This window comes from Procambarus clarkii, chromosome 23 (assembly GCF_040958095.1).
Source record: "Procambarus clarkii isolate CNS0578487 chromosome 23, FALCON_Pclarkii_2.0, whole genome shotgun sequence".
In the NCBI taxonomy this organism is placed as follows: Eukaryota; Metazoa; Arthropoda; class Malacostraca; order Decapoda; family Cambaridae; genus Procambarus; species Procambarus clarkii.
In genome coordinates, this window is record NC_091172.1 from 29555070 (window position 1) to 29568859 (window position 13790).

General features: G+C 45.9%; 1 protein-coding gene across 1 annotated transcript; it reads left to right on the forward strand.

Moving 5' to 3' along the window:
• Nucleotides 1–9654: 9654 nt before the first annotated feature.
• On the forward strand, nt 9655–10644 carry LOC123763893 (serine/arginine repetitive matrix protein 5-like). Its single transcript, XM_045751198.2, has one exon. It carries the CDS (start codon nt 9655–9657, stop codon nt 10642–10644), a length of 990 nt encoding a protein of 329 aa, XP_045607154.2.
• Nucleotides 10645–13790: the final 3146 nt, after the last annotated feature.

The following is a 13790-nucleotide window of genomic DNA, read 5'->3' on the forward strand; positions in this document are numbered from 1 at the left end:
GTAATGCTGACCTCTCACACAGTAATGCTGACCTCTCTCACACAGTAATGCTGACCTCTCACACAGTAATGCTGACCTCTCACACAGTAATGCTGACCTCTCACACAGTAATGCTGACTGTGTTATTGTGTGTTGTCTCTTATACAGTAATTTGTTAACTGAATGGTCCATCTAATCCCTTTAGAAGCAATGTTTCTCCTGAAATTTGTCCTATTTTTTTCACAGCAGGAATTTGAATTTATAGAACATCTTTGGTATTTTACTGAAGCCCGCCCGCTTTGATTGGTTGATGCAGCGACGGCGGCACTTCTTTCCGTGGTTGGCGTTCGATTCCCGACGATCCAAGTGGTGCAGCACCGTCCCTTCATTTCGTCCTTATATCCCGGCTCCTTGTCCTCATATCCCAGCTCCTTGTCCTCATATCCCAGCTCCTTGCCCTCATATCCCAGCTCCTTGTCCTCATATCCCAGCTCCTTGTCCTCATATCACGGGTCCTTGTCCTCATATCCCAGCTCCTAGTCCTCATATCCCAGCTCCTTGTCCTCATATCCCAGCTCCTTGTCCTCATATCACGGGTCCTTGTCCTCATATCCCAGCTCCTAGTCCTCATATCCCAGCTCCTTGTCCTCATATCCCAGCTCCTTGTCCTCATATCCCAGCTCCTTGTCCTCATATCCCAGCTCCTTGTCCTCATATCCCAGCTCCTTGTCCTCTCCTCATAGTTCTCTTAAATTATTTCAAACACTTGCTGGGTTTACGTAAGTTATTTGGTTCATCACTTTCCTGCTTCTTGTAAACCCACTAATAATGTGACCATCAAGTCTCGTACTTAATAGTATATAAAACTAATACAAAAAATCTTTTTGAGTCAGATATACATTTTTTTTATTTACATTAATACCTTATATCTATATATATGAGAGAATGTATAGTTGTTTGATTGTGGATGAATGACAGGCGGTTAGAAGGGTGGCCTCACCCAACTTTGCAAGATGACTCATGGGGAGTATGGGAGCCTCATAGGACAGTCAGGGGGTCACCGCCAGTGTCATACTTTATGAAATATTGCCATTTTCAGCAACCCCCCCGAGACTTTTCTGAAGTCTAATATGAAGTGAGAGGTTGTGTCTCCCGTCAAGATGTGGCGCTTTACTCCCGTCGACTTAATTCTGGTCCTAGAATGAAGTCTTTGAGACAGCGTTTCTTTGAGACAGAGAAAGACAATTACAAAGTACAAAGACAAAGAGAGTGGGAGAGAGAGAGGGAAGAAGAGGGGAGAGGGAAAACAAAAAGAAGGCGCGGGAAAGGAAGAAAGAGACCCGGGAGCAGCCGGATACCCCATCTAGTGTGTCTGTGATATGTGAGAAAATCAATAAGAGCCAGAGGCAGGATTCGAATCCAATCACTTGGTACTGCCAAGCTAGTGCGTCTTGGACCACTTCAGTGGAGTACCAAGTGCAGGGGGTTCGAATCCTGCTCATAGCTCCTACTGGTTTCCTCATTAATAAACCGTGCTAATGTGGTTTCATTATGCATACATATATATGTATGTAGTTGACAGTACACTGCCACAGTACACTACCACAGTACACACCACAGTACCCTACTACAGTACACTACCACAGTACACTACCACAGTACACTACCACAGTACACTACCACAGTACACTGCCACAGTACACTGCCACAGTACACTACCACAGTACACTACCACAGTACACTACCACAGTACACTACCACAGTACACTGCCACAGTACACTGCCACAGTACACTACCACAGTACACTACCACAGTACACTACCACAGTACACTACCACAGTACACTGCCACAGTACACTACCACAGTACACACCACAGTACACTACCACAGTACACTACCACAGTACACTGCCACAGTACCCTACCACAGTACACTACCACAGTACACTACCACAGTACACTACCACAGTACCCTACCACAGTACACTACCACAGTACACTACCACAGTACACTACCACAGTACACTACCACAGTACACTACCACAGTACACTACCACAGTACACTACCACAGTACACTACCACAGTACCCTACCACAGTACACTACCACAGTACACTACCACAGTACACACCACAGTACCCTACCACAGTACACTACCACAGTACACACCACAGTACACTACCACAGTACACTACCACAGTACACTACCACAGTACACACCACAGTACACTACCACAGTACACTACCACAGTACACTACCACAGTACACACCACAGTACCCTACCACAGTACACTACCACAGTACACACCACAGTACACTACCACAGTACACTACCACAGTACACACCACAGTACCCTACCACAGTACACTACCACAGTACACTACCACAGTACACACCACACTACAACACCAACATTACAGGCCCCACAGTGTCGTCTGGCCCAGACAGCAATCATGATAATTGTCGGTTATTTCCTCAGATTTCCTCTGATGTGAGAAATTAATTTCCGCGGGAAATTAATTAATTGACGAGCGTTGACGTAGTATTAACTATTAAGAGAGTATTTATATACACGTGAGTGGACACGTGTTGCCTCTATATATATATATATATATATATATATATATATATATATATATATATATATATATATATATATATATATATATATCCTGGGGTCCCTGGTGTCTGGGGTTTTGTAGTAGTGGTGGCGATGGTGGTGGTGGTGGTGGTAGTGGTGGTGCTGATGGATGGTGTCATCTAGCACTGGTAGTGGTAGTGGTGGTAGTGCTGGTGCTGGTGGTGCTGGTGGTGGTGGTGCTGGTGGTAGTGGTGGTGGTGGTGCTGGTAGTGGTATTGTTGGTAGTGCTGGTGGTAGTGCTGGTGCTGGTGGTGCTGGTGCTGGTGGTGCTGGTGGTAGTGGTGCTGGTAGTGGTATTGTTGGTAGTGCTGGTGGTAGTGCTGGTGCTGGTGGTGCTGGTGGTAGTGGTGGTGGTGGTGCTGGTAGTGGTATTGTTGGTAGTGCTGGTGGTAGTGCTGGTGCTGGTGGTAGTGGTGGTGGTGGTGGGGAGTGACTCACCGTCGGCCATACCCTGCTCCATTAGACGTGATGAATTGCTGGAGAAGTGGTTTTCTTGGACCACTTCACATCTCGGGGTTTCCCGACACCTGCAAAGAGTTTTCGGTTGGGCAGTCGATCTTATTTTGACTTTCTCAGAGCCCCTGACATCTTGCATCTTCGAATTCTTTTGTTGAATATCTCAACCCTCAATAAAATTATTTTTATATTGCACCTCTTTCAAGTTAACTTTTGATATTTACAACACTGCTATTTTTTTCCTACTTGCTTTTTGTTATGTCAAGTCATGATTCGTTTTCTTTCTGAAATATATTTTGCATAATTCAATGTTTATCAATTCTTATTTTAAGCACTTTAAGGTTTTAAAAAAAATCCTTGCATATATTTTTCATTGTGTCTGCTGGATGGTGTCACCCAGCACTGGTGGATGACCTGATGGATGGTGTCACCCAGCACAGGTGGATGACCTGATGGATGGTGTCACCCAGCACTGGTGGATGACCTGATGGATGGTGTCACCCAGCACTGGTGGATGACCTGATGGATGGTGTCACCCAGCACTGGTGGATGACCTGATGGATGGTGTCACCCAGCACTGGTGGATGACCTGATGGATGGTGTCACCCAGCACTGGTGGATGACCTGATGGATGGTGTCACCCAGCACTGGTGGATGACCTGATGGATGTGTCACCTAGCATTGGTGGATGATCTGATGGATGGTGTCACCCAGCACTAGTGGATGACCTGATGGATGGTGTCACCCAGCACTGGTGGATGGTGTCACCTAGCACTGGTGGATGACCTGATGGATGGTGTCACCTAGCACTGGTGGATGACCTGATGGATGGTGTCACCCAGCACTGCTGAATGACCTGATGGATGGTGTCACCCAGCACTGGTGGATGACCTGATGGATGGTGTCACCCAGCACTGGTGAATGACCTGATGGATGGTGTCACCCAGCACTGGTGAATGACCTGATGGATGGTGGCACCTAGCATTGGTGGATGACCTTATGGATGGTGTCACCCAGTACTGGTGGATGATCCGATGGATGGTGTCACCCAGCACTGGTGGATGACCTGATGGATGGAGTCACCCAGCACTGGTGGATGACCTGATGGATGGTGTCACCCAGCACTGGTGGATGACCTGATGGATGGTGGCACCTAGCATTGGTGGATGACCTTATGGATGGTGTCACCCAGCACTGGTGGATGATCCGATGGATGGTGTCACCCAGCACTGGTGGATGACCTGATGGATGGAGTCACCCAGCACTGGTGGATGACCTGATGGATGGTGGCACCCAGCACTGGTGGATGATCCGATGGATGGTGTCACCTAGCACTGGTGGATGACCTGATGGATGCAACTGTCCAAGTACCGGGTTGAGTGAACCTCACATTTGTTCTTTATTAACAGTCTCAGAACCACTTTAATTTGTAAATGTCGAAACCATTCGGTTACTTTTTCCTCTCCACGAAGTGCTATTAAGAGTTCGGCGTTCTCTCTGAACTCTGAACTTCAGCATGCAAGCTTTTGAGCCTTGAGCTGTTTGATGTTTTTCTCTTTCCTTTTCCTCCTCCTCCTTTTTTTCTATTTTTTTTTACTCGTCGGCATTTCATCAAACTGATCCTCCTGAAGTTGATTTTTTTGTGTCTGTTTCTTTGGAAGGTTGAAGTGGGACGGGGCTGGCTTTCCCTGAGCCGCTGAAGATATCTTGTAAGGTTCGAATAGATAGTCTGTTTCTCTCTCTCTCTGTCTCTGTCTCTCTCTGTCTCTCTCTCTCTCTCTCTCTCTCTGTCTCTGTCTCTCTCTCTCTCTCTCTCTCTCTCTCTCTCTCTCTCTCTCTCTCTCTCTCTCTCTCTCTCTCTCTGTCTCTCTGTCTCTCTGTCTCTCTCTCTCTCTCTCTCTCTCTGTCTCTCTGTCTCTGTCTCTGTCTCTCTCTCGTGTGTTTGTGTCCGTATGTGTGTGGGCATCTTGACACACCTCGTCAGTTGGACGACGTGCTGTTAAAGCCACACACAGACTTTGTGTCTGTGTACACAGACACAAAGTCTGTGGAACACAACACTGTGAGTTACCAGCGGGGGACGTCCCGGGTCCTGTTGTCCTTGTCAGCGAGGCGCGAAATATTGGTTGGTCATTTGTTTAACGTTGGGAGGCTGTGGGCCAAAAATTATTGCGTGTGTAGAGAGGACAAATGCTGAGGGAAGTGGAGCATCAGGGTGATCTGGGAAGGGCAGGGTGAAGTGTGTGAGTCTGAGGGTGAGACTGGAGTGTGAGGGAATAGCTGGGAAGGGAGGAGGTGTGAAGGGGAGTGCAAGGGTGGGTGAGGAAGAGTAGGGAAGAATGTGAGGCTGGAAGGGGGTAGAGAGAGAGGGATGGGGAGAGTATAAGTGACCGAGAAATGGAGGCTGGTGTGTTGCTGCTGCTCCTGCTGTTGCTACTGTTCCTGATGTTCATATTGCTTCTGCTGTTATTGATGCTGCTGCTGTAGCTTCTGCTGCTATTGCTGTAGCAGTATTGCCAACCAATGAACGTAACAACATTTTACACGCAGCAATGTTCATACATTATCACTACATAAGAAGGGTATTCTCAAACCCAAAATATGAGACGATTAGCATATTTGACTCTTCGAAGTTCGCACAGATTTCTATCTTCAGCATCTCTAAATGTGTGATCAGGCAGCATCTTGCTCCAGAGATGTTATCTGGTGAGTCGACATTGAAGATTGCTTCTCTGATCTTGAACATTTAGCCGAGGCCAGCAGGCGAGGCCAGGAGGCGAGGCCAAGGACACAAGGCCAAGAGGCAAGACGAGGTCAAAGGGCAAGACTAGAAAGGCCAGATAAATAGCCAAATAAGAAAATATGAAAATCATATGTTTCATCAATGATCTTCATTGCCTGGATATTTTTTTTTAGAAATCATTCAATATTGTATTCATGTACCAGTAAAATGTCTGCATGCGAAAAATAAATGAATTGTTACTTTTAAGATATTTTGGGAACTGGAAACGTTATCGTTAAAAGTCTTGATAAAAACATTGTTGGAAATTTGTTTCAGTGGCGGACGTTCACGTGTGTGTTTTATTGGTTTGTTCTGGGTTGGCTGGATGGCGTGAGAGGGGGGGGGGGAGGGAGGGAGGGAGGGAGGGAGAGAGAGAGAGAGAGAGAGAGAGAGAGTGTGACAGAGAGAGAGAGAGAGAGTGTGACAGAGAGAGAGAGAGAGAGAGAGAGAGAGAGATACAATGAGAGAGAGAGAGAGAGTGAGAGAGATACAATGAGATAGAGAGAGAGAGAGAGAGAGAGATACAATGAGAAAGAGAGACAAAAAGAGACAAAAAGAGTGAGAAAATGAAGAAGCAGAAATATAAAAAGGGAGAGCGAGACAGACTGACTGTGTGTGTGGAATAAAAAGAGTTACAGACAGAGAGAAAACGGATGAATTAACAAACAGCAAAAATACAGGATGCCAACAACAACAGACGGTCGTGAGGGAGACCATGACCACACCAGCCTTCACTACATAGTGACATTAGAACTGTTTTTATCTTCAGTGGCACAAAACTCCTTGGATAATGGCAGGTGTCGTGTCAGCTAGAGGGCAGGAATTAGGTGGTTACAATCCACCCATTAACGGTCTCTGGGGTTCCTACATTGAAAATACCCATTTAGCAATGGGTGGGGCTCAGCTCTTGGGCCCCACCTCTCAACCTTCGACCGGTCTGATAGGAATGCGTGTATGGAGTCTTCCTCGGAGTTTCTGACCTAACTGAACGCCTCACAGCATAGAAGAGATATGATAAGTACCCTAAGTGTTGTAGTAGTAGTAGAAGTAGTGGTGGTAGTAATAGTAGTTTCATTAACTCTCAGTAGTGACAGTAGTTGCAAGATACAGGAAAAACTGAGTCTACAGTTTACGCTGGAGACTGTATCCTTGCTACAGTGAAATCGTCAGTTCCAGCAGGAATTTCAAAATGGTATGATCTGTATTTTCTTTAATTTCGGCACAGAACTTTGTTGTAGATTTTCCAACGGTGATATTACTCCGCTGTAGTGTTGTCAGTGCTGTTGTAGTGTTGTCAGCGCCGCTGTAGTGTTGTCAGCACCGTTGTAGTGTTGTCAGCACCGTTGTAGTGTTGTCAGCGCCGCTGTAGTGTTGTCAGCACCGTTGTAGTGTTGTCAGCGCTGGTGTAGTGTTGTCAGCACCGCTGTAGTGTTGTCAGCACCGTTGTAGTGTTGTCAGCGCTGGTGTAGTGTTGTCAGCACCGCTGTAGTGGTGTCAGCACCGCTGTAGTGTTGTCAGCACAGCTGTAGTGGTGTCAGCACCGCTGTAGTGTTGTCAGCGCTGGTGTAGTGTTGTCAGCACCGCTGTAGTGTTGTCAGCACCGCTGTAGTGTTGTCAGCACCGCTGTAGTGGTGTCAGCACAGCTGTAGTGGTGTCAGCACTATCAGCAGCAGCAAGTCTGGTCCTCGTCTCTGGGAAACCTCCAAAATCAAGCTTTTCAGAATGGAGTCTTAATTACTTCAACCATTTTTGTGGACAGTTGTCCAGCTGCTCGTGAAGCGTTAATGTAGCAGCTGTTAGAGTGTATATCTAACTACACATCTGTGTATGATTATGTTTGAGTGCGGGCTTAAGTGTGCTTTGCCTTTGTGTGTGTTTATGTGTGCGCTTTGGAGCTTGCGTGAGTGTATGTGTTGGCGTTCGTGAGTGTGCGTGCATGTGTGTGCGCGTGTGTAGCTTGTGGGAGGTAGTTAGATCAGAAGGAGTAAGCTAAGTGAGGAGAAACAGAATTATGGGTGTAGTTGAGAGAGAAGAAATTGATGAAGGAAACTTCGAGGAAGACGACCAATACTCACTTTAGCGGTCGTCTTTATGGAACGACGAATGCTGAAACGGCCCCTCGACAACCACGACAGAACAAATCCACAAGGGCCGTGACGAGGATTCGAACCTGCGTCCGGGAGCATCCCAGACACTGCCTGTCGTGTAACCACGACAGATCCGTTAGTCATTAATTCACATTCACTAAATACTCGATATTTACACTAAACTCCAGGGAATTCTCTTTGTTCCTGTACTATTAGATTACAAACTTGCACTAATAACTAGTTACTAGTAGCCCTGGTTCTTAACTACATCGTTAGTACACGTAATAGTACTGTTGTCTATCAGCCGGCGGAGTGCAGGAGTCTTGAGTAAAGTCTGGTGTAGTTGGGTATACTGTTATGATAGCTGGTCGTAAACTCGTGTTATCTTGGAGCAGTTTACCGGTGTAGAGGTAGCCACTCATCTCCTTCAAGCGGGGAAGTTGGGTAACCCTCAAGAAGCTAACTCCAGTAAGGAGGACTAATGGTGTGTGTGTGTGTGTGTGTGTGTGTGTGTGTGTGTGTATTCACCTAGTTGTGCTTGCATGGGTTGAGCTCTGCTCTTTCGGCCCGCCTCTCAATTGTCAATCAATCAGCTGTTACTAACTACTAACTAATTAGTCAGCGTTCCCACCCTGTGGGAACACACAGAGTCAGACCCTGTGGTTCGCTGACCCCTGGTCCGTCATGGTAGTACTGCAGGTCTGTAGTGGAAATAGAAGGTTGATAAAACGTAGCTTCTGTCAATCTTCCATTTCCTTCTCATTGTCCCCTACGCCGCCTCCTTGTTTACAGTGCCGACACCTCCTTTCTCTCACTCCCCCCCCCCCTCTCTCTCATCCTCTCTCTCTCTCTCTCTCTCATCCTCTCTCACCGTCTCTCTCTGAACCCCTCTCTTACCCTCTCTCTCTCTCTGCCCCCCCCCCTCTCCCCTCTCTCTCATCCTCTCTCACCGTCTCTCTCTGAACCCCTCTCTCACCCTCTCTCTCTCCCCCCCCCTCTCTCTCACCCCCGTCCCTACTCCTGGTCTGTGACTCTCTTCCTCCCTCCTCTGCCTCTCTTCGCAGTCTCCCATAATCTCTCTTAGTTCTCTCCCATCTCTGATAAAAGGAATTGCTCCAGAGAACATGCTCGAATGATAATATTTCCTTTCTTAATTACAAAATTGATTTGTAACTAAAAAGACACACACACAAAAATGTTGTTGGGAAAAACTGAACGTAACTCGTAAAATACCGGTAGTAACGATGTTCTAAACGTTCCCTGGGCTCCGAGCAACTAACTCATGATTGTTCGCAATAAGCACAAGAGCGTGACCAAATTGGTGTCAGTTTCGGTGAAATAGTTTCTTAATATCTCTCAAGGGTACTTTTTGAAAGTTGGACTTTTATCATCGTTTAAATTTACGGCACTCGACGGCAGCCGATGAGATGGTTTAATAGATTTTTTGAGGTTAATTGCCTATATTTGGAAGGGTGATTAAATTGGATGTTGAAATTAATTTAAATTGAATTGAAATTTAATTAAATTGTTGAAATGAAATCGCGTAACATTAATGTAGAGGTTTATTTTCTTTCAAGAACATCAATTATTTGCGTGATATCAGAGTTTGCTCTCTTTGACGTCAGGGGCTCTTTGATGCCCCCGAAAGAGGAACGGGACGTCAGCCCTCATAAACATGAGGAACGGGACGTCAGTCCTCATAAACATGAGGAACGGGACGTCAGCCCTCATAAACATGAGGAACGGGACGTCAGCCCTCATAAACATGAGGAACGGGACGTCAGCCCTCATAAACATGAGGAACGGGACGTCAGTCCCTCATAAACATGAGGAACGGGACGTCAGCCCTCATAAACATGAGGAACGGGACGTCAGTCCTCATAAACATGAGGAACGGGACGTCAGCCCTCATAAACATGAGGAACGGGACGTCAGCCCTCATAAACATGAGGAACGGGACGTCAGCCCTCATAAACATGAGGAACGGGACGTCAGTCCTCATAAACATGAGGAACGGGACGTCAGTCCTCATAAACATGAGGAACGGGACGTCAGTCCTCATAAACATGAGGAACGGGACGTCAGTCCTCATAAACATGAGGAACGGGACGTCAGCCCTCATAAACATGAGGAACGGGACGTCAGCCCTCATAAACATGAGGAACGGGACGTCAGTCCTCATAAACATGAGGAACGGGACGTCAGCCCTCATAAACATGAGGAACGGGACGTCAGTCCTCATAAACATGAGGAACGGGACGTCAGTCCTCATAAACATGAGGAACGGGACGTCAGCTATGAACGGGACGTCAGCCCTCATAAACATGAGGAACGGGACGTCAGTCCTCATAAACATGAGGAACGGGACGTCAGCCCTCATAAACATGAGGAACGGGACGTCAGTCCTCATAAACATGAGGAACGGGACGTCAGCCCTCATAAACATGAGGAACGGGACGTCAGCCCTCATAAACATGAGGAACGGGCCACTCACCATAACATCTGTCAAGGAAACAATGGAGGAACTCAAGCATCCTCCAATATTTTTATAACTCTCACTAATGACGCAGCCTCCTCTCCCACCTCTCCCTTTAGCTGTGAGAGAGTGGGAGGGAGCAGCTCCTCTCCCACCATTCCCTCAGCTGTGAGAGAGTGGGAGGGAGCAGCTCCTCTCCCACCATTCCCTCAGCTGTGAGAGAGTGGGAGGGAGCAGCTCCTCTCCCACCATTCCCTCAGCTGTGAGAGAGTAGGAGGGAGTAGCCTACTTCCTCAGCTGTCAGAGGAAGAGCAGCCGTCTCAGAGAGAGAGAGAGAGAGAGAGAGAGAGAGAGAGAGAGAGAGAGAGAGAGAGAGAGAGAGAGAGAGAGAGAGAGAGAGAGAGACAGACAGACAGACAGACAGACAGAGACAGAGAGAGCACACACAGCCTCGTTCAGTTTAACTGTTAAACAATTAGCAATTTAGGTATAATTGTGAAACACCGGAACTGTCTGTAAACTTTGATTGAATGAGAAATGAGATAGAGAGTCAGTAAGGATGAGGGGAGCAGGGAGCAACAATAGGAAAGGATGGGGGGGAAAGCAAGGATGAGGAAGGCTGGAAGAGAGACTGAGCAGTTTATGAGTATAATGAGTATACCTCATTATGTATATATATATATATATATATACCAAGACGTGTTGAGGCGGAGTTCATCATCTTCCCTGGCAGTCTCACAGTCAGACTGGTCTCAGACTCTAACAACCTCGCGCTGATTACTGGGTACACCTTTACCACCGCGAGTTCCAACTCATCTCGCGGTTGAGCATATATATATATATATATATATATATATATATATATATATATATATATATATGTGTGTGTGTGTGTGTGTGTGTGTGTGTGTGTGTGTGTGTGTGTGTGTGTGTGTGTGTGTGTGTGTGTGTGTGTGTGTATGTATGTGGGGGGGGGGGAAGGGGGGTTGAATTACAATACATTATAACAAGTACTTTTGAGCAGGGGGTAAAGACGTGTATAAAATACCTTTGCCATATTTAACAATCTCTGTTTCTGTGTAGTAAATGTTGGTGTTTGCAATAATGTTATTGGGATTAAACATTAGAGCAACTATCATTACATATTTATGCAAACTAGTTGTTCATATATAATGTTGTTACTAATGTTTTTTAGTGATTATTAATATATATTATGTTGCAAACACCCGTCCTTTACTTAGATAAATAGACAAACAGGTTATAATGGGCCGTCAGTGCAACCAGCTGGGATCCTGTAATTAGCAGTTGCTAGTTCTCGCACACAACGACTTGTGTGCGATGCAAATGTTGCAAATGTTTAACAATTGCGCAACACTTGTTGGTGATCCCCACATTCAGTGTGGTAAGCCCTGGCGATCCTCGCTAAGCGTGCTGGCTCATTACTGAGTTAACTATCCAATTACACGCGTTAACTTGGTGTAAGGGGACGATCCGAGTTCCCTTTCAACGGGCGCTGTCAGCCAGGCGCTTCTCTGTTCTTCTCTTGCAATGTGTGTGTGTCTGTTGACTGAACAGTTGGGTTCTTGGATGGTTGGTGGTGGTGGAGGGTCGTCTACTGTATGGTTGTTGGTGGTGGGGGGTCGTCTATTGTATGGTTGGTGTGGCGATGGGGGTCGTCTACTGTATGGTTGGTGGTGGTGGTGGAGGGTCGTGTACTGTATGGTTGGTGGGGGTGGAGGGGTCGTCTACTGTATGGTTGGTGGTGGTGGAGGGTCGTCTACTGTATGGTTGGTGGTGGTGGAGGGTCGTCTACTGTATGGTTGGTGGTGGTGGAGGGTCGTGTACTGTATGGTTGGTGGTGGTGGAGGGTCGTCCACTGTATGGTTGGTGACTGTGGAAGGTCGTCCACTGTATGGTTGAGCCGGTGATGGCGGGCTGGGTAGTCTGGTTGACATGATGGTGGAGGATTTTGTAATGTCTACGTGGAATTAAGGTGGAAGGTTATTTAGTGTAATTTCGGTTGGACAAAAACATTGTTAAAAACATTAACAAAATGAAGTGAACCGAAGTGTTCATCATGAACAGAGGCGGGACAAGAGGAAGAAGGTTGAAACTGAACAATCGTGCATATGAGGAAGAACTTCCTCAGTCTTAAGAACAGTGAACAAGTGGAGTGAACAAGAACAGGAAGCTAAATGAGGCTAACTCCTTGTGTGGTTCCAGGCGAAGATACGAGAATAGCATCGGAAATGGGCCATAACTAAACCATCACTAACTACTCAACACCATCACTAACTACTCAACACCATCACTAACTACTCAACACTACCACTAACTACTCAACACCATCACTAACTACTCAACACCATCACTAACTACTCAACACCATCACTAACTACTCAACACCATCACTAACTACTCAACACCATCACTAACTACTCAACACCATCACTAACTACTCAACAGGTCATTTACTTGGCAGTAACCTGCAGTGACCTCCTACAGCAAAGGCTTTTCAAGCTTCCTGTACCCATATGTACCCGAGCGACTATCAGTAACTCTATATTTTCACATTTTTAGTATGGCTTATTCATCATGATGAATAAGCCATCCTCAACCCATCAGCGACTCAGCCGGTAGTCATTAACGAGGGAACGACGATGAACAATGGTTCATTTAACACATTATTCAACTCTTTCAATTCGCGTCCAAGTATTCCAGCTGGTCCCTTTGATTGATCTCTTCTCAGAGCTTCAAACTTGGTCTAGAATTTTATAGGAGATGATGTGTATAATGGGGGAATTGACTGTTATATCATCTGGTTATTCAATACATCAATTTCATTTGTATAAACTGACTTGATGAGGTCTTTTTTTATTATTATTTTCTACCACAGACGTGGCCACACATTTACAATGCTAACCAGCATATATACATTTTCTTCTGTCCTCCATGGACAGGGTTAGAGATGTGTTAAACATATAGTTCAGGGATTTATTGAACACTCAACCACAGAAGGTGATTCGGTACTTTTAAAAAGCTAAGCTAACCTACATACGTAAATACATAGATACACAGATTTACGTATGCTCTACATAAAGTGATCGAAGTGTCATTAATATGCATTTACAAAGGTGAAATGCAATTCTGATCAGCTTCCATATGTACTTTATACACATACATATACATACACACACATATATTCTGTGGTCTTTTAAAAGTCTTCTGAGACTTAAATCAGACTTACCGAGGACCTCCGTGTCGTAATGTAGTCATTAACTAATTCTTACCAACCAATCCTCACTCGGGATTCTTGGCAAACCAATTCACGCTTTCTAATCTTCTCAAATTAGTATTCACTAACG

Bases quoted from the DNA above. Each gene is read 5' to 3' on its own strand.
- LOC123763893 (XM_045751198.2), top strand. From the start codon at position 9,655: ATGAGGAACGGGACGTCAGCCCTCATAAACATGAGGAACGGGACGTCA.